This window comes from Amblyraja radiata, chromosome 28 (genome assembly GCF_010909765.2).
Source record: "Amblyraja radiata isolate CabotCenter1 chromosome 28, sAmbRad1.1.pri, whole genome shotgun sequence".
NCBI lineage: Eukaryota > Metazoa > Chordata > Chondrichthyes > Rajiformes > Rajidae > Amblyraja > Amblyraja radiata.
Window position 1 is genome coordinate 10,817,607 of NC_045983.1, and position 27,364 is coordinate 10,844,970.

At 39.6% G+C, this 27,364-nt stretch overlaps 2 protein-coding genes across 4 annotated transcripts in view; one reads left to right on the forward strand and one right to left on the reverse strand.

The window, feature by feature from the left end:
* ska2 (spindle and kinetochore associated complex subunit 2) overlaps positions 1 to 26,198 on the reverse strand; it is a 34,177-nt gene extending 7,979 nt beyond the window's left edge. For both annotated transcript variants that reach the window (XM_033045767.1, XM_033045768.1), the window contains exons 1-4: positions 26,123 to 26,198; positions 3,923 to 4,012; positions 3,280 to 3,456; positions 883 to 966 (exon numbers count right to left, since the gene is read on the reverse strand). In XM_033045767.1, coding sequence (XP_032901658.1) covers positions 883 to 966; positions 3,280 to 3,456; positions 3,923 to 4,012; positions 26,123 to 26,155 — 384 coding nt within the window. In that variant the 5' untranslated portion in view covers positions 26,156 to 26,198. The remainder of the gene's footprint in view (positions 1 to 882; positions 967 to 3,279; positions 3,457 to 3,922; positions 4,013 to 26,122) is intronic.
* A 403-nt stretch (positions 26,199 to 26,601) lies between these two features.
* Positions 26,602 to 27,364, forward strand: part of prr11 (proline rich 11) — a 35,552-nt gene continuing 34,789 nt past the window's right edge. For both annotated transcript variants that reach the window (XM_033045769.1, XM_033045770.1), the window contains exon 1: positions 26,602 to 26,623. The gene's annotated coding sequence lies outside the window, so the exon portion shown is untranslated. The remainder of the gene's footprint in view (positions 26,624 to 27,364) is intronic.

Sequence of the window (27,364 nt, forward strand, 5' to 3'; positions counted from 1 at the left end):
CTGCTCACAGCCACCACAATGGGCCTTTATGGCTAAGACAAACATTTTATTTTTTATTTCAGACTTGAAGTGTACAAGTTGGCAGCTAAACATGCAGCTCTGGTGTACTCAGTATGGTCTACTATCTTGCGCTCTTATATTTGTTATGATCTTGCCTAATATCTAGTAGGATTGTCACTGAATTATATAAAAGCAAATTTTCATCAACATGACAATAAAGCACCATTGAATCACATGCAGAAACAGTCTATGTCAGTGAACATTAAGATATCTGATATTCAAGTTCCCAAGTCTGGACTGATTAATTACTCTGTTTCTGATCCAAAATACATTAAAGAGAAACAACTTTGCCCTGCTGGAATGGGAGGTGTGCAGTCAGAAAAGGAAGAAAGATAGACCAAAAATAAAATTAACTCTGTGCTCTCGGAAAGGAGGTCAAGCTGCAGAATACAAACGCCACATTAAAGGAAGTGACATATTTGGAAAAATAGGAAAACATAACATACAAACATCGTTTTTTTAATATACAGGCAGGTGATTTTCTCCTTACTTAGGAGGATAATAAACCCAAACATAAATACTATTTAAAAAAACAGCGTATGCCAACCCACCTCTGTGCAACATCATATAATTTATTGATATTGGAAATTCCTAGAAGATTTTTTCATTCAACTGTGATGGTACAAATTTTAGATTAAATGGCAGCAGACACTTGATGTAGCAGAGAGAAAAAAAACCCAGCCAAGTGAACAATTAAATTACCTGCATAAAACAGTATAATTTAAAAGGTTTCCCCGATAATATGAAACTAATCATTAGTCAATTACAATTGAGGATAGAAGTTCCAGCAAATAGTAATAGCACAGCAGGAAACTGGTTTACCTCACATGGGTCTACTCCAGCCAAAATCTCAGACTTCATAATCTTCTGCACTGCCCATTGCTCATCTTCTGTCAAGGGACAAGACTAACAAAATAAAAGTAAGTCAAATTGCAGTAAAATCCCTTTGATTTATACACAAACTAAACACCACAGATTTTCGAATAAAACAAATTAAGATAATTTGCAATAGAGATTTCTGATAACATCATCCAGAGAAAAACACACAAACAGCTCTCAACCCAATACATTTTAAACATTCACAAAATGTCAGCTCAGAGTAAGGAAAGGGCACAAATCAAAGCAGCACAGCAACAGGCCTCTCAGCCACCTCTATGTAGAACAATGCTAAATTAAACTATTCCCGTCCCGTACATGATCTGCACCCGTCTATTCCCCTGCTATTGTATTTGTTTCCACCAACTATCCTGGCAGCATATTCCAGGCACCTACCACATTGTAAACATTTGCCTCAATTATTTAAGCTTTATCTCTCTCACCAGAAAACCATGCTCTCTTGTATTTAATATTATCACCCTGGAGAAAAGACTATCAACCTTATCTAGGCGTCTCATAATTTCATGCACATATAACATGTTGTCCTTGGCTTACAACAGTCTAAAGAAAACAATCCAAATTTGGATAAAGTTACGTTTAAGTAATAAAATGCAATCCTGGGAACATCCTGTGAGCATCTTTTGCACCCACCCAAGCTGTCCTGTAATTGGGCAACCAGAACTGCGCACAATACTCCAAAGTTCTATAAAGCTGTAACATGACTTCCTGACTCATATTCAATGCCCTGACTGATCAAGCATTATATATGCTTTCTTTACCAATATCTGCTGTATGCTTTAACAGCTTTCTTTGCTATCGGCAATTCGAACAATATTTGTATTGTCTGCAAGCTTACTAACTTTTCCATCTATATTTTAATACAATATTTATATATCACACAGAGGTCCCACCACTGATCCCTGCAGAACACAACTGACTACAGGCACCAGCAAGAATAACTACCTTTCCACCACTGTCTTTTATAGGTAAACAAGCTCAAAATCTAAACTGCCAAGTCACTGTGGATCCCATGCACCTTAATCTTCTTGATCAACCTACCATGTGGGACCTTGTCAAATGCTTTACTTAAGTCCATGTAGATAACATCGACTAGATAAATGTCCTCTATCTTGGAGTGGTCCTACTCTCTCCCAAGTCACCCTTTAACACATGTACAAAAAGCCTTGGGATTCTCTTGACTCTCTATGTTTCCATGTTCTATGATTCCAATTGCCAAATACATTTCATGGTCCCTTCTGGCCCTCCTATTTTCTTGCTTGAGTTTATTTTTCCTGCTTTCTTTATATTCCTCAGAAAGCCTACCTAAACCTACCTTTTATCTTCCCAAACAAGCTTGGGAACAGCTCCTTCCCTCCCCTACTTGGCTCAAACTGCTCGTCATCTTTCACCCCTCTTCAACAATCATCGACTGACCCATCTCACCATTCCACTCTCTACATACAGGCATCTTTCTTCACACTCAGTCCTAACGCAGGATTTTGACTCGAAAATTTCAACAATTTCTTCCTTCCCCCACTGATGCTGCTTGACCCGCTGAGTTCAACGAGCAGATTGTTTGTTGCTTCAGATTCCAGTATTTGCAGTCTTGCACGCATCTATACAACTGTACATTCTTGGTTGTTTAACTAAAAGGAAACAAGGCCAGGTTAATCCAGTTTTTTTTTCCAGCTCCACCATGAACATCTTAGTTTACTTTAGAGATACAGACCCTTCGGCCCACCAAGTCCGCACCAACCAACAATCCCCACACATTAACACTATCCTACACACTAGGATATTTACATAAATATACATTTATACCAAGCTATTTAACCTACAAACCTGTACGTCTGTACCTAGTGTGGGAGGAAACCAAATAACCCAGAGAAAACCCAATCGGTCACATGGAAAACGTACAAACTCCGTATGGACAGCAGCCGTAGTCAGGATCGAACCTTGGTCTCCGGTGCTGTAAGCGCTGTAAGGCAGCAACCCTACCGCTGCGCCACCGTGCTGCCCATTCAGAGTTCAGGATCTTGCATTTTGCAAACTAGATTTCTAGAATGAGTGCTGCATGGGAACAAACTGAAGTCTATCCTAAGCAGGCAGTAAATTTGTCCATGTAAACTGATTATTATATTGAATCACAACGATGAGTCTGATGCACATCACCCTGATGATCAGGGGGAAACCTACACAAAATTGACACTGGTAACTTGTGCATGACGCTGAATGCCAATGCAATCGATTTTGCAGTGGAACAATGCTGTTCAAGTAAAGTTCAACCTTTTAAAAAAAATTCCAAGAAGACAATCTTAAGAGATTAAGATTACAATGGTTTACCTTTAGGTCACTTTGGTCCTGCAGCTTCTGTACTAACTGCAATGTAGCGGCAAGTTGAGTGCGAATGAAGTCTACTGATTCTTTACGCTCTATGGCAATCTGATCTGCTTCTGCACATAAATCACGATACCGGGATTTTATTACCCTCAGTTGCTCCAGAAGTTTTATTGGATTTTCCTAAAACAGGAGTACAAAATATTGTGAAAGATATAATGCAATGTGATGGTGCTAGCAAAATTACCCATTCTTTAGCTAGATAAAAACATAAAATTCAGTTATTTATTATAGTTTGACAACATTTTTTAAAATGTGGAATAACATCAACACAGCTAAATCTAGTGCTTCGGGACATTTTACAATTAAGTATAGTTTCCAGAGAGAACATACACTTGAAACTATGCCATGTCAAAACTGCAAGTTATATTAAACAACTGATACACTTTTGTTAGATTCAGGCTTATAATAAATTGTTATTTGCCATGGTAGAGGGTAAGGGCAATATTTTTTCCGTTGAAAAAGACAATATTTACAAAATTAAAGCTGTAGAAATGTAGATTACCCTGTAAAAATAATCATCCTGTAGAAATCAGCGAAATACCAACAATCCCCTATGACCACTTTTTGAATTCAACAACTTTCGTACCTGTGGTGCAGTGCATTGTGGAAGATTTTTCAGCATTTCAAACTCTAGTTTGTGTTCGATATAATCCAGATCAGACTGTGCCTTCTGGAACTAGATTGAAGAAAAGTAATAAATCATATTTAAAACAGTTAAACTGTTTCTCCCCAACCCTTCATTAAATCATCTCCGTCTACAATCTTAGGAATTACATCCTTTTGTTGCTTGTATCGAAACACCAGTGTGGGGAGAGGATGCAAAGAGCTTTAAACACCGAATGTTCAAACATACCCACTTTTACAATACAATACAATACAATGAACTTTATTTTTCCATTAGGAACTTTGGTTTCATTGATGACTTCAGTACATCCCAGGATTTAAGATTCATGACCATTTTAGGGAGGGAAAGCTACTTAAAAAACAATTAATAAATATTTTTAAAATGCTGCATTAAAGCTGTTTGCAAGGCATGCAGATTTAGCGTTTTTTTCTGTAAAGATATAAAATGCCTCATTCAACAAATGGCCTTATACTAAACTGTAGTGTTCCTTTAATACTTCATTGGACTTGTAGGCATAATACCTGGGATGGACTTATGCGCATGAGCTGGTGACAAGAGGATAAAATTAAGCAGCCAAATGAGCTGCAATAATAATTAATCACATTTCCTTGTCATCATGGAAGCCAATCTGATTTACCCATTGAAAAAGAGAGGGCACTAGAACCAAAAACTACACATTCAGACAGTAACCTGGTTATATTGAAGAACTGTGCTAAGAGTACTGTTTTGATCCAATATGCTCTAGTAGTTACAACACTGGCATCAACCTGACAATTTGGAAAATGACTTAACAACGACATAGAAAATACAGTGAATTCAGAAAGTATTCAGACCTTCACTTTTTCCATATTTTGTTACGTTAAAGCCTTATTCTAAAATGGATTAAATTCTTTTTTTTTTTTTTAATCAATCTACACACAATACCCAATAATAAAAGCGAAAACAGGTTTAGAGATTTTTGCAAAGTAATTAACTGAAATATCACATTTACATAAGTATTCAGACCCTTTACTCAGTACTTTGTTGATGTAACTTTGGCAGCGCTTACAGCCTAAAGTCTTCTTAGGTATGACGCTACAAGCTTGGCACACCTGTTTTTGGGTGATTTCTCCCATTCTTCGCTGCATATCCTCTCAAGCTCTGTCAGGTTGGATGGGGAGCGTCGATGCACAGCTATTTTCAGGTCCTCCAGAGATGTTCGATCGGGTTCAAGTCCGAGCGCTGGCTCGGACACTCAAGGGCATTCACAGACTTGTCAAGAAGCCACTCCTGTGTTGTCTTGGCTGTGTGCTTAGGGTCGTTGTCCTGTTGGAAGGTGAACCTCCGCCCCAGTCTGAAGTCTAGAACGCTCTGGGGCAGGTTCTCATCAAGGATCTCTCGGTATGTTGCTCCGTTCATCTTTCCCTCAATCCTGACTAGTCTCCCAGTTCCTGCCGCTGAAAATATCCCACAGCATAATGCTGCCACCACCATGCTTCACCGTAGGTATGGTATTGTCCAGATGATGAGCAGTGCCTGGTTTCCTCCAGACGTGACGCTTGGCATTCAGGTCAAAGAGTTCAATCTTGGTTTCATCAGACCAGAAAATCTTGTTTCTCAAGCTCGGAGAGTTCCTTAGGTGCCATTTGGCAAACTCCAAGCGGGCTGTCGTGTGCCTTTTACTGATGAGTGGCTTCGGTCTGGCCACTCTACCATGAAGGCCTGATTGGTGGAGTGCTGCAGATATTCTTCTGGAAGGTTGTCCCATCTCCACAGAGGAACTCTGGAGCTCCGTCAGAGTGATCATCGGGTATTTGGTCACCTCCCTGACCAAGGCCCTTCTCCTTCGATTGCTCAGTTTGGCCGGATGGCTAGCTGTATGAAGAGTCCTGGTAGTTCAAAAGTTCTTCCATTTAAGAATGAGGGAGGCCACCGTGCTCTTCGGGACCTGCAATGCTGCAGAAATTGTTTTATACCCTTCCCCAGATCTGTGTCTCGACACAATCCTGTCTCTGAGGTATACGGACAATTCCTTCATCTTCATGGCTTAGTTTTGCTCTGACATGCACTGTCAACTGCGGGACCTTATATAGACAGGTGTGTGCCTTTCCAAATCATGTCCAATCAATTTAATTTATAACTGGTGGACTCCAATCAAGTTGTAGAAGCATTTCAAAGATAATCAATGGAAACAGGATGAACTTAAGCTCAATTTTGAGTGTCATAGCAAAAGGTCTGAATACTTATGTAAATGTGATATTTCAGTCATTTCTTTTTAATTACTTCGCAAAAATTTCTAAAGGCCTGTTTTCTCTTCTTCATTCTGGGATATTGGTTGTAAATTGGTGATCATTACTGATGATATAGATATATAGATATATATAGATAGATATATATAGATAGATAGATATATATAGATAGATATATATATATATAGATATAGATAGATAGATATAGATAGATAGATATATATATATATAGATATATAGATATAGATATATATATGTGTGTGTGTGTATATATATATATGTGTGTGTGTGTGTGTGTGTGTATATATATATATGTGTGTGTGTGTGTGTGTGTGTGTGTATATCTATCTATCTCTATCTCTATCTCTATCTCTATCTCTATCTCTATCTCTATCTCTATCTCTATCTCTATCTCTATCTCTATCTCTATCTATATTGTAAATAACTAGGATCCCAGCACCGAGCCTTGTGGTACCCCACAAGTCACTCCCTGCCATTCTGAAAAGGACCCGTTAATTCCTACTCTTTGCTTCCTGTCTGCCAACCAGTTCTCTATCCATATCAACAACCTACCCACAATATCATGTGCTCTAATTTTGCACAACATTCCCTGTTGTGAGACCTTGTCAAAGGCTTTTTGAAAGTCCAGGTACACTACATCTATTGGCTCTCCCTTATCAATTCTACCTGTTAAATCTTTAAAAAAATTCCAGAAGATTAGTCAACTATGACTTCCTCGTCATAAATCCATCCTGTCACTGCTTACAAAAAGGAAGGTTATTCCAATCTTTCTAATCCGCAGCAAGACGATAGGTGCCATCAACAGCGCTATCAAGCAGGATCTTGTTACAAAAACTAATTCGGATTTTGCCATAACCACTTAGCCCCAGACTTCATTGGACCCAAATAGGAACACTGGTTAAATTCTGCACACAAACTGGTTTTTGACAAAATTTCTTTGTTGGCTCATATCGTACACTAAGAGAAGAATTTTCAGACAGAGAATGTGGGGAAAGAAGAGAGAACTGTTCTCTTCAGAACAGGTCTGAAGAAGGGTCTCGACCCAAAACATCACCCATTCCTTCTCTCCAGAGATGCTGCCTGTCCCGCTGAGTTACGCCAGCATTGTGCGTCTATCTTCGATTTAAACCAGCATCTGCAGTTCTTTTCTACTCAGAGAACTATTCATGTTCTCTGCTTGTATATTCTGCATTTAGTCTGATCCTGAAGCAAGAGCCAAGGGAAATTTACAATGTAAAGGCCCTGTCCCACGTAGGTGTCCTTGGCACGCAAATTACGCGACCTCATCGTTGCGTTGAGGCACACGGGCATCATGTGGCCGCGCGGGGCCAATCCCACTGAGAAGGGCGGAGGGGTAAGGAGTTGTGTGCGATATCGCGCGGAGCTCCGAAATTTTGTAGTGAACGAAATCTTCGCCCGCCACCGGCCTGTCGCGTAACTGGCGGCCAAAGTGGGACAGGCCCAAGACCCCGGCGCGACACAACGTCTCACCTCCAACAGCAGCAGAAGCAGGCAAACGATCGCCGAGCTCGGCATGGAGCTCACAGCCGTTGCGGATCCGGATCCGCCCCCACTTCTACTCCCAGAGCGGGACCAAGAAAATTGAAGATAGACACAAGATGCAGGAGTAAATCAGCGGGACCGGCAGCATCTCTGGAGAGAAGGAATGGATGACGTTTCGGGTCAAGACCCTTCTTTCAGACAGAAGGGTCTTGACCCGAAACATCACCCATTGCTTCTCTCCAGAGATGATGCCGGTCCTGCTGAGTTATTCCTGCATTTTGCCTCCATCTTCAAATGACGTCACGCGCTCCAGACGGCTGTGCGGACGCATAAAGTCGTGCGCGACCTTCGCGGGACCGTCGCGCCTCAATGCGACCACGAGGTCGCATAATTAGCGTGCCAAGGACACGCAAGTGGGACAGGGGCTTAAGTATGTGGGATATCTAAAAAGGAAAAGAATGACTCATTTAAAGATCTCAGCTTAACAAATAAATCCATGTTACACAAATTTGTAGCAAGAAAGATTAAGGTGAAGGACAACTATTTGTTAGAGAAGAGCATGAATACAACGTCAGCTTTTCTTTCTTGACTGTACGCACTTCCAACAATTTCTCTGAATTTCAGGCATAGATCATTCAACAGAGTATTCATCTTGTGAAATAAAATCCACTGCCTCCGTCCTCAAATGAACCATGCTACCACCATCTGCCTCATTTGAGAATACAACGAACTGCCAGAGGCAGACACTTGGCTTCAAGGGTGAATTTCTGACTCACTCTGAAGAGGGGTCTCGACCCGAAACGTCACCCATTCCTTCTCTCCAGAGATGCTGCCTGTCCCGCCGAGTTACTTCCGCAGTTTTTTGTCTTTGACATTCTAGACACCTTTTTTCATTAATGCGATGGAAGTCTTTTTGAAACAGAGGGGCAATTTTATCTTCCATCTGGTCTGACAGTTCTTCCAAATTTCAATCACAAAGTCCCGAGTCAGAAGGAGGTTCAAGATGGGCATCCAGGCAAAGGCTATATTGCATGGTACATTACAACTAAAGGAATACAAGAAATAAATTCAAATCATTCAGTCCTTTCTGCTGAGATTTCCTCCCCTTCCAGAATACAGGAAAGAATTGAGGCCAGAGCTATTTTCATTATTTTCCGTAAAAATGTTTTTGGACTAATGTATGTAAATCTCAGACAGAGTTTCACATGTTCATAATGGTAACCAAAACTGAAATTTTACTGGATTTATTTTGCCTTCTGGGTCTGCAATTTGCAAGAAATGTCAGAAAAGCTGAACGTTAAATTTGTCCTTTTGGTTTATAAGGACTTCCCTCACATGAATGGCAGAAGCCAATAAGGAAAACAAAAAAACCACACCCTTGAACTCAAACTTCAGCCGTGGCTAATTATTGCATTAATAATATGAAAATGATTGTGGAAACATTCTGTTCTAGTACAGAAGCAGGCAATTCAGTTAGATGCTTTGGTGCAGTACAGCCAAAGGCAGCACCTCTGGATAACTGAATAAACAATGGCCTGTCTTGACCACTCGGATGGCTACAAAATATCCCATGGCTACAAAATATCCCATAATGCCATTAAATAACTCAGGACATCCTTTGGAACAAAGAACACCTATTCCCAGTGAAACTCCAACATTTTGTTTCCATGGTTTGCCTAAATCTCAAACTCGCATCTTGCAGTGGAATTAAAACTCAATAGTACAACTGAGTAGATAGCCCAAATAGATCATTGACAAGACATTCATTTTTCCCTCATGCCATGTGTCACAAAGTAGACATGTGGACTAATACTAAGAAAGCAATTTTCTTAATTCATTGGCTTGAATATCAGGAAAATATAAAATGGATCAATTTTATAAATTCAAACAAGCAAAAATGTACTGAACCACAAGCATGGTAATGGCAAGACTGGAATGATGAAACGCATCACAATTCTACATTTAGAAATTAAGCTGGCCATTTAGAAAATATACTGTCGCATGATGTTCAATCAAATTGGTTTGTTGATCTGCAGCTAATCAAACAGCTATCTCCAAGCCTTTCTTGGAAAAGGACAGCCTAATAATTCTGAACAGCTCACCCATTGCCACACAATAGTAATTAAAAGCAATAAATACAAGATAAATTTACCCCATATATTAAACTTAGTCCAATGGCATATACTTATCATTACTGCAAAAACAAAATAACTTGTATTGATACAACACCTCTATGCACATACCATTAAACAAAGGCTTTTAATAAATGAATTATTTCATCCAAATTTTCTAGAACCCCAACACTGAAATCAACTTAGTTATACTGTGACATGCAAGAACGGAAATCTCATCCTTTAATCATAAAACCATTTATATTGCTCTTCTTGGGATCTGCACAATGCACAGTGTAAATTATTCAGTGGTGATCAATTATTTAAAAAAAGTTAGTGCTTTTTAAGAAGACCACAAATGTTCAGGGCTAATCCAATTATTGTTTGAAATTGAAAACCAGGTCTCCCTTGAAAGAACGCAGGGAGACAATACTACCAAAGTTTTGCTCTTTCAACAAATAGAATCACATGGCAACTGTGGTCTCTTGGATCCAATCCTTTCCCCAACCTTCAAGGTCCCAATTAAATTTAGGAAATACCCTAAATACCCTACCTTGCTCCCCAAAAACATTTACATTTTTCTATTTTTACATTAGTGTTGTTTACCCCGACACAAGATCCCACACAGCATTCACCAAGAGCAAACTTGATCTTCTCTACTCAGATTACAACAGAAAATACTCATCCCTTCTGTATTGATGCATCCTTTGAACTAGTTGAGCAGGTTTGTTTCCAATATGCAAGTGGCAAACAACCAAAACGAGACGGGACATGCAGGAACAGCTCGGCATCTGTTTCTGAAATATGCCCTTTGAAGGAATGCTATAATAATTAGGTGAACATGCTTCTGCTCTCCTTAAGTGCCAGGTGTACAAACTTTAAGGAAAATGTGTGCGCACAATACTAGGGATTGGATTTTGAAATCATCTTCCATTAAAGGACAGGCACAGTGTTGCATTGGGTTCCACGCAACCAAAATTCATACTGTGCCACTTAAAATGTTTAGTTAAACAAACCACAAAATAAAGAGCTTCAAAACCTTACAGCACATTCCGAGGATATAATTTAACTGTTCATACTAATATTCTGAAGACCAAATAATAAATCTCAGATCAGTGCTGGCTTTCATTTCAAAAGTCAGAAAAGCTACAGGCATATAATCTATGACATTGAGCAGTGATGTGGAAAAAATGCTGCATTTTTGTATGATGCTGCCTTTCAGAGACAATGTTAATCAAAAAGATCACCTTTGCCCCATTAAGGGCACAAAAATGATCAAATGCTCAGGTATTATTAATATTTGAACCAATGAAGGCAACTCCATCCACTACTACAATGAGCAATGCATGTGCTGGCTATAAAAATCCTGGCAAACATGACACATAAATTCACATGCAAATAATGCAATTGTCACCACAGCGAAGGAATTAACATTTCAATTTGCCATCAGCAAGCTTGTAAATTCAATTAGAAATATGCACGGTGGCTGCAAATTATAACCAGTCTTGCAAAGGACATGGGTCCTCAAGTTTGAGAAGTTACATATTCACACAGCTGTCCTCTGAAAATGGGACTGGGAAATTTCCACTTTCCTTGTGGAACATTGTTCAATGCCACATCTGCAAAAGTTCACACAAAGTCATTTGAGAACGTTATCAACATTTCTTTAGCAAAGTCAAAGGCAGACTAACACCTTTCATCATACCAACTTAACTCATCTAAACCATATTTTCCAAAGACCAAATATCGTGTCATGGGTATAAACAAATCTAGAATAGAAGTGTTGATTGAAATTTACAGTACTATCACCACATTGTAGACAACTCTCAGTGCAAAGCACATGAATCAACATTTAACCTCTCGACGACAGAACATTACAGCACAAGATCATACATTTTATTTTTAATGATAAATCATTTGGTCAGGTTAGAACTGAAAAAGTTGGAGCTACTCACTGCAGCAGGCAAGTGGGCTGAAAAATGTCCAGTCAGCTCTGTGGTACACATATTCTCAGATTCTCCTTGTGCAGAATTTGCCATCGCAAAACTACACCAATGTGAATACTCAAGTTTCTACTCACCGATGTTTTGTAAGCGATTTTTGCTGCAATTCCCAAACACTGAAACCCTATAAGCAATATTGCACTACTCACAGCTATCTACAAAGCAGAGGCAATATTGATAGGGTTCCAGTACCTGAGCATCAAACATCATCACTTCCTAAAAGTGCACCCTCACTGCAAGTTTAAAAAACAAAAAATGCTTGTGAAATGGAGTTATGTCAAAAAGAATTGTTCATGCTCAATTTAGATTGCAATCCATCATATGGTAGAATGGCAACATGATGTACATTGTGGATTAACCATTTTTTAATTAGTGACATGAAAGGAAATTTCTTATCACATGATGGAAACTTTTCTTTAGATAACTTTTGCTATATTTTGTAACATTGCTACATTACAAGTTACTATTCCGATTTCAATTAACAAATTTATAATGCCACCAACTTTAAGTAATCTTAATTTAAATCTATTTTTCATAACACGTGCCACACTCCATGCATAAAAATAATTTATTAAAAATATCTTTGGCGGATATTCACCAGCCTCTTCCTAAAACTTGTGTAATTGAAACATTTTCTAAAGACGCAACCCGTTTGCAAGTGAAGGAACATTAACAGCAAAATCAGACAAATAACACAAGTCTGCAGTCCCGATATAATACATCCATATTCTAATCTGTAGCATTTGAAGAAAGAGGCAAATTAACACGTTTAAAAAAAATTACAGACACACTTATTCAAAGATCTTGGGGAAAAAAATTACACTTATGACACGACAGTAAGAGACATTGGATAAGTTCCAAACAATTCTGCGATCTATTCTACAATGTTAACGATAATTGCTTTATAAAAAGACCAAGTGCAAAGAGATATTAATGTCGCTATCAATACCACTCAAGATTAAGAAACTTAAATAAAAACTTACCTCTGTTAAGTGCAACATAAGCTGGAGATAACGATTCAGTAATATGTTCATCTTATTAGCCAAGACATGGAAACTGGAAATAGGTTTAACTTTACAACCTTATTTCAACTATCTGCAACACCAATTTTTCCATCATCTGCAAACTTACTAAATAACTATAGTGCAAAAACAATGTTTTAAAAATAAGGGATCAGGGGCAAACTATTTTCTTCCAGGCATGCAACAGCAAAACATTAGTGCGTATTGCATATTTGATGAAATAGGACAAGATAAAGACAATCTAATGCTACAAATTAAATGCACATGCTCAATGTAAATATTGATTGCAAAAAACAAGTACCCCAATTCCTAATAACAAACATGCTTCATCTTGTAGTAATACAAAATATGAAAAAAAACTAAAATTGTTAAAAGGGCACGCTACAGCTAGGTTTATCAGATAGACTATTGAGATTATGATTCTTACTGGAGGTTGGCAAGCATGTCAAGCTGCAGCAGGATTATCTGGAAACAATCCATAAACTGTCAGACAAGTTAAAACAAAACACTAAAAAGGAATCACAGGGCATCTCAAGGTGTCCGAACGCCATTTAAACTCAATAATAAAATTTTGAATGTTTAATTTAGAAAGTCAGTGATTTTAGAACATTTGGTATACGGAAAATGGTGAATGACCAAGATGGTCCTGCCTCTCTGGTGCTTGAATGTATTATGGAATTTTGTTAAAATAGATTATCTTTGATTTCAGCCTGGTTCTCTCCTCCTTTTCAGCCACTCCATTCTAACTCCTGGAACATTACTCCAAACAAAAGTACCGTATTTCCCGGCAATGAAGACGATATTTTTAACTCAAAAATAAGGCACAAAATTTACCTGCGTCTTGGAGGCCGAAGGTCAGGTTGTTAGCCAAGAAAGAGAGACTTGGCTATCCCTCAGTACAGCAACATCAAGAACGATGTTGCTGTACTGAGGGATAGCCAAGTCGATCCCTCATCGCTGGCAGCTGATGGGAAACGGCTGTAAAAGAACGGCGCCGCTGGGGGGGTGGGGGAAGAGAGAGAAAGAGTTCCTTTCACAGCGTGTGGGGAGTCTGGCCCAGGCAGGAGCATTGAGAAGGAGGGGGTCGGGGGTCATGCCAGCAATTCACTCCTCACCGCGCGGAGCCACCACATTGTGGCCAGGGAGGGAAGTGGCTGCGAGTGGCCACCGGGACCAGACAGCGGAACCGGCCGCCACCCCAGCGCCTTCTGTCGGCCCGCTCATCTCTGGCAGTCCTCTCCGTCTGAACACCTCTCCTGCCGCTAGCCAGCCTCGCTCATGTCAGCCGCTTCCCGCAAATCCTTAAATTCCGACTGCCGCCGGAAGCAGGACATGGCCTCACTTGCTACGCTGGGTGACACTGCATAGCATTCACCGTGTCTTTCAAGAGCAAAGATCATAGAGCGGAACGGGTCTGCGGGCGATGGATAACAGGACAACAGACGGTGGAGCTTACTCCTGTGTCAGCGCGAGTAACCTCAAATGGTCCCTTGAACTAGTATTGTCATTCAATAAGATCACAACTGATTTAACTTGTCCTAGTGTGCTCCCGTTTTTCCCACCATCTCTCCACCTGCCATCACCCTCCACCCCCCACCCATTCAGAATAGAGGAGATCTGGAAGCCTTGGGCAAATTGGACTGCTGATTCTTATAGTTTATTTATTTATTTATTTGTTTTTGCACGCGCGATTCTATGTCCCGCCTGCCTTTGTTCAAAATTTAGCAGCTCAAAATGGGGGTGCGTCTTCATTGCCGGGAAATACAGTACTTGTCTATTAAAATCAGAACCAGCAAAGCTCTCTACCAAAAATAAAGTGCTTGCATTAGCACCCACCTTTGTTAAAATGGGCCATAATTCTAAAAAAGTTATAGACATAAGCAATGGATACAAAGAAACATATAGTCACATTTAATCACTACTATGACAATATTGTTGATAAATATACAGGTCATGAAATTTCTAGTAAAAACAATGGTCCTACTTATTTCCACAAAGTCCATAATATCACAGAAGCTTTTGCATTCATTTAGCACCTTTGATAACAAAAAGATTTCTTAAAATGCATTACAACCAAATATCTCCAAACATCTATCACTGTTGTGGCATAAAAAAATGCAGCCAGTTGTAAACAAGCTCTCAACACCAAGAAAATAAATGGCCAGCTAGTCTATTTTAAGTTAGTTGAATACTAAATATGTGCCAGCACATTAGGATGACCTGCTAGTTAAAATGGAACCTTCACTCATTCTAATAGCTTTTACTTATAATATGGAAATGCAACAAAGAAGTAAATCTACATGCTAGAATTTAAACAAAAACAGAGAATGCTGGAAGTACTCAGTCAAACAGCATCCAAAGGAGAGCAAAACAGTCAACGTTTCATTCAATGATTTTTAATCAGAAAAGATGGGGTCATCAATTCCAAACAGTTAATATTTATGAGGCATTGACTGCAATAAAGGACACCAAGATACCGTACAAGTGCCAAGAAAAACTAAACACTCAGATCAATGCTGCTATTATTAATATTTAGAGAGAAAATTTCTATGTATGAAAATCCTCATGGACTTTTTTGAAGGCATTATATACAGATATTGCCAAAGATCAGCACAGATGTGCCCAAGCCCATTAGTAAGGAGAATTTACAACCAATAAAAACCCGCTGTTTATGCAAATTAATTTTCACAGGTTTAAACGTCAGACCTCCAATTATGACTGTATTAAGTGGATAAACTGAGGGAGTGGTTTAAAAATCCGTTTTTTAAAATGTCTTCATACCAATACAATTCCTATATTGGTATCCAAATTTGTCATTCAAACCTGTAACAATATTATTTTGTTGGTGAGCAAAAATGGTATATTGCAATATTTCTCCATTTTGGAAACATAGAAAATAGGTGCAGGAGTAGGCCATTCGGCCCTTCGAGCCTGCACCGCCATTCAATATGATCATGGCTGATCATCCAACTCAGTATCCTGTACCTGAAAGGACCCAAGGAGACTATAGGCGATAAATGTTACGTCCATTTGTGCTGAGGAAAACAAAACGTTGCAGAATTCATAAATGACGACTTAAAAATTTGAGCTATGGAGTAAAATTCACTTTCATGACAATTATGAAAAAAAAAAAAAATTCTCAACACATTTCTTAGCGCATGCACAGTTGACCTAAAAATAGCAGTGAACTACTGTCTAGGAACACAAACCACCCCCCTCTCCCTCCCAACCGTAAACTCAGATGTCTCACTATGAAAGGATACAGATAAATTGAATGGCCGAAGATTAGAGATTGTGGGAAAATAAAAGCTTATCCACTCTGGCAAGAACAGCCGAGATAAAAAGTCTTGGATGTATTAATGCATGACGATTCACAAAAGATTAGTATCATGTTTCGCAAGTAATTTGAAGAGTGTGCGTTAGCCTGTACATACAGTTTCAGTAAACTTGCTTGCATACTATACTTTAACTCAAGAGTCTAAACTTTAAATCTAGCTCAGAATTTTCTGAATGGCAGAAATATGATTTTCCTTATAAAAACTTTAAGATGTCCTTAGAAGTCTTAAAGTTCTCTGCAACTCTAACCAACTTCTACAGATGTACCATAGAAAGCATTTTATTAGGATCCATCACAGTTTGGTTTGGGAACAGCCCCAACCAAGACCGCAAGAAGTCAAAGTCAGCATGGATTTATGAAGGAGAAATTATGTTTGACAAATCTTCTGGAATTTTTTGAGGATGTAACATAGAATGAATAAGTGTATGTGGTGTATCTGGACTTTCAAAAAGCCTTTGACATGGTCCCGCACAAGAGATTAGTGGGCAAAATTAGAGCACATGTAATTGGTGGTAGGGTATTGACATGGATAGAAAACTGGTTGGCAGACAGGAAGCAAAGAGTAGGAATTAACGGGTCCTTTTCAGAATGGCAGGGAGTAACTAGTGGGGTGCCACAAGGCTCGGTGCTGACACCTCAGTTATTTACAATATATATTAACGATTTAGACCAGGGAATTAAATGTAACTCCAAGTTTGCAGATGACATAAAGCTAGGTGGCAGTGTGAGCTGCGAGGAGGATGCTATGAGGCGGCAGGGTGTGTGTGTGTGTGTGTGTGTGTGTGTGTGTGTGTGTGTGTATATGTGTGTGTGTGTGAGAGAGAGAGAGAGAGAGAGAGAGAGAGAAGGAGAGAAGGGAGGGAGGGAGGGAGGGAGAGAAAGGAGGAATGAGAGAAGGGAGTGAGGGAAGTAGAGAAAGAAGGGAGGGAAGGAAGGAGAGAAGAGAAAAGAGAGAGGAGGAAGGTTGGGAAGTAGAGAAGGGAGGCAGGGAAGAAGGGAAGGGAGGGAGGGAGGGAGGGAAGAGAAGGAGAGAAGGGAAGGAGCGGGCCGGCGGCGGGAGCGGATGCCGGGGTCCGGGCGTGAGCTGAGGCCGAGCTTTGTAAGCGATGCTCCAACCCCCGGCTCAGCCCTCCCTGTATTGTTCACCGCGTCTCCCCGGGAGAGGGGTGGAGCCGGGGCTGTATGCATGAAGCATGGTGACTGGAGGGGCGGGAGCGCTTGCCCGGGACTGTGAGGAAACGACCCACCTCCCCCTCTTCTCCATTCCCCTCACACGCCCCTCCCTGTCTACCCCTTTCTTCCCCCTCCCCCTGGGCTACATCTACCCGAGCCGAGAGTAGATTACTCTAGCGCGGGGGGCCCCTTAGGCGCGGGGCCCAATTGGGAGCAATTGGCTTAAGGCCGGCCCTGCGTGTATTCACTGGAATTTAGAAGGATGAGAGGCAATCTTATAGAAACATAACATTCTTAAAGGATTGCACATGCTAGATACGGGGGAAAATGTTCCCGATGTTGGGGGAGTCCAAAACCAGGGTTACAGATTAAGAATAAGGGGAAGTCCATTTAGGACTGAGATGAGGAAACACTTTTACCCAGAGAGCTGTGAATCTGTGGAATTCTCTGCCACAGAAGGCAGTGGAGGCCAATTCACTGAATGTTTTCAAGAGTGTTAGATTTTGCTCTTAGGTCTAAAGGAATATTGGAAAAAATAGGAATGGGGTATTAATTTTAGATGATCAGCCATGAGCCATGAGCTGACTCGAAGGGCCAAATGGCCTACTCCTGCACCCATTTTTATGTTTCTAAAATGCTTTCTATGTCGCATCTATAGCAGTTGATGAGGGTTGTTGGGGACATGCCGAGCTTCCAAAGCATTCTATGGAAGTAGAGGTAGGTGTTGGTGTGCTTTCTTGGACATTGCTTCAATATGGGTGGTCCAGGAGAAGTTGTTGGTGATATTGACTGCTAGGAATTTGCAGTTTTCAACCATCAGTACTTAGGCATCGTCAATGCAAACTGGGGGATGTGCGGACTTCGTTTCCTGAAGTCGATCACCATCTACTTGGTCTTGGTGAGATTTAGAGAAAGGTTGTTCTCTCGACTGAAGGACACGAGGTTCTCGATCTCTTTCCAGTGCTCTGACTCATCATTATTTGACATCCGGCTCACAATGGTATCGTTGCGAATTTGTAAATTAAATTAGATTTGTACATGGCTGTACAGTCGTGGGTGTACAAGGAGTAAAGAATAGGGCTAAGAATGCATCTGGTGTCAGGCTGAGGGCACAGTAGCCCAAAATCCCACACCACTAGGTTTAGAAAAAGTTACTTTACTGGAACCATCAGGTTCCTGAAACGTATACAAACCCAATTCTACCTCAACAATTGAACACGACGGATCATATATTTCACTACCATGGACTCATTTTCAAATTGTGTCTTTGCACTAATTGTAGAATTTATAATTTATGTTTGCGTGTGTTGTCCGAGTTTATACGCCTGTGAAGCTGCTGTAAACTAAATTTTATTGTGCCTGTACTTTGCCAGACTTCTGTTAATGACAAACTCGACTTGATTATGACAAAATAACTTAATTTCTTAATTTACCTGTTCCATTGTTGAATTTAATAGAACCAAAATATCCATTTGGATTTTCAAAACCAAAATGAAATGCATTGACAGATTTCATCATACATTTCCCCCAGAGAGTGGAAACACAAAAAGCACAAATGTTTAACTTACGGTCACAATTAGACACCCTAAATAACAGAGGCATCAGAATAATTTGGGGTATTTTTTTTATTTTTTTTACCCTATGTTGTTCAGGACTGAAAAGTAACAGATAGACTCCAACTTAAATTTCCTACAAGAAAAATCAGATCATTAAAATAATTATTCTACGACTATTCAGCACAGCATAATATTGTCAATGATCGAGTTAGCATACTTGTTATAAACTCAACTCCAAATCATAATGTGATAGTAACGAACAAAAAAAGTTACAACAGATCTACATTTGCATTGCATTTTCAAGTTCGCCCACTTTTAAGCATATGCCCATTCATTGTTTCACACAGCAAGGCACAGAACCTAATACTGCAAAGCAAAATCCAAAACCATAGACACAGTGGCGCAGCAGTAGAGTTGCTAGAGACCCGGGTCCGATCCTGACTACGGGTGCTGTCTGTGTGTTCTCTCCGTGACCACGCGGGGTTTCTCCGAGATATTTGGTTTCCTCCCACACTCCAAAGACGTACAGGTTTTTAGGTTAATTGGCTTGGTATAAATGTGAATTGTCGCGCGTGCGTGTGTTAATGCTAGTGTGCAGGGATTGCTGGTCGGCACGGGCCAAAGGGCATGTTTCTGCGCCGTATCTCTAAACTAAAACAGTTTGAAAAAGATCAGCTGTATCCAAATCAAACTGGTATAAAGTTTTGTATAAATATTAATAACCAGTCTATCAAAGTTCATACTGAATTATTGCAGTGTAATCAATACATAAATACAGACAATGTTTACGAGAAAATTGGCAATGACTCCTGATGACCAGTTGACGATTTCCAATCCTCTGCTGGTGTAGATCTGATCTACCTTCAGATGCTTTGACAATACTATTGCACTGCTAGCTGTGAAACACAGTAGTGCAATAAAGTCAGAGCACCTGTCAGCAGCAAGTACAGAAAAAATCTGTAGAGCTTATCACTAACCCGAACCCAAAGTATTAACATTCAATAAACAAACGATAAACTCAAAAGTACTATACCAATTCTTAAATTTAGGGATATCCTTCAATAATTGGTTATACAAGTCTAAAGCATATAGAATGCAAACTTTATTTAAAAAGCAATCATTCATGTCAGAGGCTAAAAGTAATCTGATATTTTATAAATTAAGTTTAAAAGTAAACGGGCTCACTTAAAAAAAGGTTGATTGCAAGTGCATCAAAACCAATTTCAAGTCTCACAGCTTCAATCAGTTAGAATTTCCTTTTCCAACTCTTTTCCCAATTCTCAAACTCATTTCCATATTCTGCACCACACTCCCACACAACAAATGTGTTACAGTGGAAAGCAAACAAGAAATGAACACATGCAACGTATTTTTTAGAGTTTGTCAATGGCAAATGCCAGTTAGACTGTACAAAGAGTCTGGCAGAAATCTTCCATCTATAAAGTCTGAGCATATTTGCTCCATGGCAGCTCCTATTAGTGTTAAAATGGTGTGCACCCCACATCCTTCTACACTATGCACTTTATTTCATATAATTTTATTTTTTAAGTTGTAAAAAGGTGTAAGGCTGGCTTTAGAACTTAATTTATAATTTTTAAAATCACAAATATTTTTTCCTCAAAACAGCTTCACATTAAGCATGGCAGGTTCAAACGTACTGTACTAAAGAATTAAGAGTGAACCGGCAGCGCCTGGCTGATAATGTCATGAACAGAAACCAACCAATCTTACGGACATATCCAAATCACCAAATGATGGTTGATACTTCAATCAGTACAACATGAAAAAGGATGGACAGTGCCAATACTGGGGCACAACGCAGCAGGGGATAACTTGTAATTTAACACAATATTTAAAAATTATGTTATTTACTTTCCTCAAACAGTACACTAGCATTTATGCACTGCAAAGCAACAATTTCAGATTTGATCTTCCAATTTACCTTGAAGTAATTAGCCTGAACCCCAATCCCAGCAAATGGCTACAATTTAAGCTGATGGTTGAAACCACTGCCCACCTTTGGACAACCTTGTATTCATTAACATTTGTTAGAAAAAGATATGGTCACCTACCAAGGGTGAACAAGCTAAAAATGACTGCCATGGGGAATGTATAAACAATGATCATTTAGCCTGTACATCGAGGACACTGAAATCCAAAAAGAAAATCTGAAGGAAACAGACCCATAAAATGAACAATACCATATCCATGTGGATGCAAAATGCTACGTCAACTCAGAAATCACTTCACGAGAATAAATGCAGTATATCACCTCACACATCTCTGGGATGTGGGAAGAAATCGGAGCACCCAAGAAAACCCATGAGGTCACTGAGGAACACATTGTATTTTACACTATACAAAATCAATGGGATCCCCCTTTAACCAAAATTACCTCAGATCTGTCCCATTGCAATCTACAGATAAAGATCACAAATTTACACCAGTTTTACAGGAAACCCCTGTATAATCACGTGAAAATCTAGTCATATGCTCATCCATACAGCTTTTAATTCGAAATCGATGACAATTGTGTGCACAATTATGTATAATGTGTTTGTGAAAGTGCTCCCATAATAATTACAACACAAGACGTACTTTTAAATATTTAAAAAACTCACTTTATACAGATAAAAATCAGTGCCAGGAATGTCCAATAAATCTAATGGAACATTTTAAATGAAATGTCAAAAATCATTTTAAGCACTTAATTTACATCTCCCCCCCCACACACAAATAAACAGTTTACCAACAAGTTATCAATATCCAATTACCTCCAACACACCAAAAAGATTTATCCCGCAAAATCCATTTCCAAAGCAAGTTCTTGCATGGAAGGAGCCAAGGAAAGATTTGAAGGAAATAAAATGTCAAGATCTGCAGGTCCCAAGTGCCAAATTGATCTAGTCGCCGGCCAATGCCCTTTTAATATTGCACTGCTTTCTTTCGGTTATCACTAGTAGTACAACATAAAAAGGGCACTGGACGAACGAACAAAGGGCACAGAGTTCGATGTTGATGGACATCCCCCGACATTACAAACATAACTGCCAAATCAATCAAGTTTAAGTTAATGCGATCTTCAACCATCTGTGGGTTAAGAAAAACATTAGACTTAAGCTATTATCTTGTACAAGGCAGACACCCGAGAACAGAACAAGCATAATTATATTCACACTCGCCATATTGTTGTGTTCACTAGAACAGAAATAACAGTTGAACAGTTAGAAGAGAAAACGTATACAATTTAGAGGAAATTGATTGGATTTTCAAAAGCTCTTAAAAATCTGAGCACAAGGTAAATTCACAAGCAACTGAAGCCACTATTAAGATCACTGCAAACCAAAAATTATTCTTTCCGCTTTCAAAATATATATTGAAAAAAAAACTCCCTTCCTCCCCCACGTGTTTAAATACAATTCATCAAGAACAATTCTTCCAAAGGAATAAAGTTCTTACAGATATACAGCTTCATAAGTATTGCATATAATTAGATCATTTGGACACAAGTCACAACAGCAAGACTGGGTTGATCGATGAAAGCATTCAGAATCAAGGAAACAATTTATTCTAGAATGACATATTTTATCTCATATGGCCCATGACACCTATTCCTGCCACAGCAGTAGAGTTGCTGCCTTACAGTGCTAGGAACCCAGGTTTGATCCCGATTGTAAGGAAACATCACACAGACAATGAGGTGGGGGAAAAGTCAAGTGCCCCCATAACAAAATGATTTGGAGAGCTGTGGAATTTCATCAGGGAAAATATTTAGTGGGGTTACCTTATGATTTGTAGATTGAGTCCATTTTTCACTCAGGATATTCTGAAAAACAGTTTTGGTCTTGAATACCAAGTTTATTTTCATCACCATAATATAACTGGATTTTATCTCCACCTCAACCTGCGTGTTATCGAAACCCCTTTGTCAATGAGCCATTTAACACGCATCAGCACTCCTTCCATTCTCTATCCTGTTTATCCAAGTCCCCGATACTCAAATTCCATCTATCTCAATCATACCTACTGGACTAATGTCAGGAGTATCTCAACTTAAAATTCTCATTTTTCCCAAATGAGGACCTAATTTCTTCCCTATATACACAACCTTCTCCTGGCTCCGAAATTTCTAAGATAATAACCTTCAATTCTGGCCATGCAAGATCTTAAATGCTTTCATCATTAACCCCCATGACTTAAGCTACCAAGGCTCTAAACGTTATAATCCCCTCCTTAAACTTTGCGTATCTTTCACCTCTTAAGTAGCTCCTTAGAACCCTACAGTTCTTCCACATAGTTAGATGTAATTTTTTATGATAAAATTTCAGGGGACAATGTAGTACCTCAAAGTAACAGGCATATGCAAGCTGATATCCAGGGTAGAGAACAAGGTAGCTTCCAGTTGCAGGGGCAAAATAATAAAACATCTAATGATCATAATTTATACCTCAATTTCACATAAAATCAATAATATGCTAAATCATGGCCCTGTCTTAGCTAATGCCTGCAGTATTTGAGGATAAATAAACAATGAATAAATAAACAATTGAAAAGAGGTTTTATCCTTCAAATATTAATTGTCTCATTTATGTCCTTCATCAACCCAAAAATCAAATGCTTAGAATACAAACTTCTCAACACGAGGACTTTTTAAACTGAAACAGAGAAAGAATACAAAACAGTTCTAAATGATAAATGTCCAACTCCAAAAATAATTCTATTGCAACATTTTCCCAGTCTGATCTGCCTTGTTCCTCATGAAATAACAATCTCACCTCAGATGACAGCAGTTGTGATGCAAACCATCAACTGCTCGTTCATGCTGTGTGCATGAATACATCCAAGCCCTATACGTCAATTAACCGGTAATTTTACCCAAAAAGATACTGAATGACACTATCAAATTAAAAAGCCCCGGTAAATAAAATTGGTAAACCTGCTCTTAGGCGTTTTCAAGTACAATTTTCTCAAATATATTGTTAAAAAAGCAAAAATTGCGTTTTCTTGCAGTTGCCATGGCAACTGAACCATTATTACAGCTAGATCTCTGAACTCTTTCCATTTATTTAATTCATTAAATGAGAATGTAGATTTTCTTTACAATGTTAGGGCCCAATAATTTGAATATCTCCACACTGTTATGGCTCAAGTCACGTAGATTCAGTTAAAGCGCTTTCCTCCCTGAAATCCATGCTTCAAATGCACAGGAATGTTACACTACAACATTGAAAAAAATCAGCTTACAGAAAAAGTGATTCTTTACAAATGAATTAGCCAAAACAAGAGCTTTGTTGACGGGCGGTCACAACTTTGTATTACTCATGCAATGCAAGAGTTGATAATTCATCCAACAAGAGGAAAGGTACACACAATTGCTGGGGAAACTCAGCGGGTGCAGCAGCATCTATGGAGCGAAGGAAATAGGCGACGTTTCGGGCCGAAACCCTTCTTCAGACTGATGGGGGGTGGCAGAGTTCTACAATAATTCAAGAACAAAAGCTTTTCACTGTACCTCGGCACACGTGTCAATAAACAAAACTGAACTCAATTAAACTCATTCAAGTTAAAGAGGATTTTAAAAAAAACATCCACACCCATGCTCAGTACTCCTTACACACCCAAATGCACCCCAGCTGTACACTGCCAACGAAGGCATCATGCTCCAAGAGTATTTAGCATATTAAGTATGAATCATGAATAAAATATCCACAAAAGTTATCAAAATATTTTCTATAATTTAACTGTGGAACAATTTGTCAGGGGATTGATGTTACCTCAAACACACAGTATGATTCGAGGTCATTTGCAACAAAGTAATAATACAAATGACTTTTTTTGAAAACCCAAATACTCTTGAAACCCAATGTCTCAACTTCATTAATGCTTCATTAATCTCCAAAATACCAGATTCAACTATACTCTACTCAGCTAATAAACAATCCATATGAAACAATCCTGTGCGCGAACCAATTCATAGATATGGCAAATGGAAAGATTTTTGACGTGCAGTACATTGTTTTTCCCTGGATAAAGAATTTTAAATAACTTGGGTAAATATTAGGGAGATTTAAAACACATCTAGAAAGCTCATGGCATGAACTGTCCATCCACACACTTGCAGATTATCTTGTCTCCTTAAACTGAAGAGCAGAAGCCATGAGAATATTTGAATTTGTGTAAGACTGGACAAGACAAGAGCTCAAATTTCAAATAACCTGGCCCTTTGCTAAATCAACATTTTACAACGCTGAAGCACTGGTACAATTCGCGAAAACTGGCGCTATTAGGAAGAAGCTTTTCATTGAAACATGCTGAAAGCAAGCAATTAAACCATGCAACCCACTACAATGTCCCATCCCATCGGGAGCGCGCATACAAGCTTGCCGTACTATTGGGAGGGGTAAGGAGAATTGCCAACCGTGAACAATTTGATGATAAATACCGTAACTCATGCCGCCTTTTTTTTGGTTTTGTTACTAGTGCACAAAAAACCCAACGTGGCGTTGTTTTTTTTGGGGGGGGGGGTAAAAAAAAAGGGGGGGGATTGTCGACCAATAATCAATTTTAGCAACCTGGGACGGCGTTTGTGCGCGTAACCCACCAGCTGGCTGTCAAGCGCCGGGCGGCAGTTTACGTCGTCGCGTTGAGCGTGCGGACGCGGGGACGCGCACGGCGAGACATCATCCAAACTGTGTCAATCGGCCGGCTCGAGCGTCCAGCGCGCGCTCGCGGGCACGCGCGCACTCGTGGAGAGGGGGAGGGGTGGTGGAGAAGAGGAGGGGAGGGGCTCCCAAGACGAATGAAAACAGGCGCGACAACGCCGGAATGCCTCGGCCCTCCCACACACACACTTTACCACAGAATCGCTGTTGTTATTTTATAAACTCCCTCCCTCTCCAAACTCGACACTAAAGATTTCGAGACGATCTCCGTCGTTGGAAAAGAAATCAAATTTGTCATTAACACACACAAGAAATCCCAATCCCGCCATTTTTGCACCCAATTACCCGGATGCAAATCAGGACCGAGCTTTCAAACAAATTAAAGTTTTTGCTGAAAAAATACACCCATCGCGTGCGCGCAGAAATTTTTTTAAGTATTTTTCTCGCGTCCGCGAGGTTTTACTCTACCTATTGCAATATGTTCTTTTTAATTTAAACTGATTTCCAATATTAAATGATTTTTTTAAATTAAAAAACCCGCTTACCATCGCTGCCAGCTTGTTGACCGCGGTCTCCATGTTGAATAGTTTACATTCCGAAGGCGAACCGATAAAGGCCTTTTCAGCGTGATGTAACGCGGACTCTGATTGGACGATTGCTGCATAAAGTCCGCATGCTCATTGGTCAGGGTAGAATAACTCTTTCTGATTGGATGATGGTCAGGCTTCTGCCATATACAATAAGCGCGCTGATAGGATGACAGGTAAACGCATGCCGCAATTTCATTGGACATTCACAAGACGCAGTATATTTCATTGGGCGAAATGAGGCTATCATGGATTGGCCCGAAGTGGGAATGGGCCCAGTTTCCTCATTGGTTGAATCGGTCCGATGACTTTAAGACTCCCCACGCCATTGGCTTTGAGTAGTCCCCAAGTATGGATCATGAAAGACATCATCCTATTGGGTGGGATTCGTGCGTTTTAATTTAAAACGGCCGCCGTTGGGTTTTTTTGTGTTGGGTTCGTGAATTTAGTTTGTCTGAGGTGAGCAATTGTGAACGTACCGAGGATTCCCGCTATTCGTTTTAATGACTACCTTAGTGTTAATGATTTGAACTGTTGCGAATTGTCATGTTGTATTTTCCAATTCAAGTAAGCTATTTCACAACCTAGGCTGTTATCCTTCAGCATAAGAACCGCTGGTTGAAGTAGTGGTGTTTATTAATGTTTCTGTCTTTGAAATGTCGGTTTCCTTTCTTAACCTTGTCCCCAACTACCTTTGTAATTTCTATCCAGGCAAATTCTGCGCACTTCAAATGTTGCCAACACCCCTCACTTCCTTTTGCCCTTGGCTTTCCTATAAAGAGGGTTTACAGAGGAGGATGAATATTTGGCAATTCTTAATTCAATTCTTAATTGTATGGACCGCAAAAGACTTACTTTATCTTAATCTTTAGTTTATTGTCACATGTCTCGAGGTGCAGTGAAGAGCTTTTGTTCCGTGCTAACCAGCCAGCGGAAATACTACACACGATATTCATATAAAACTCATTAACACAGTATTGCCGTGGCTACCCCTTAGAAATAGATTTAAGATGTTGAGGATTTGTTAAAGAGGAAAACAAGGATACATTTACGGAAGTCAAATTTCTCTTTTGGGCAGCGGTGAGGGAGTTAATTACGTTGGGGTGTGCCGGCAAAGCAGGATGCGTAGTACCATGAGTAGGGAGGAAGAAGAGTAACAGAGCGAACGATGAAAGGGGATTTGGTATATAGTTTAAACTA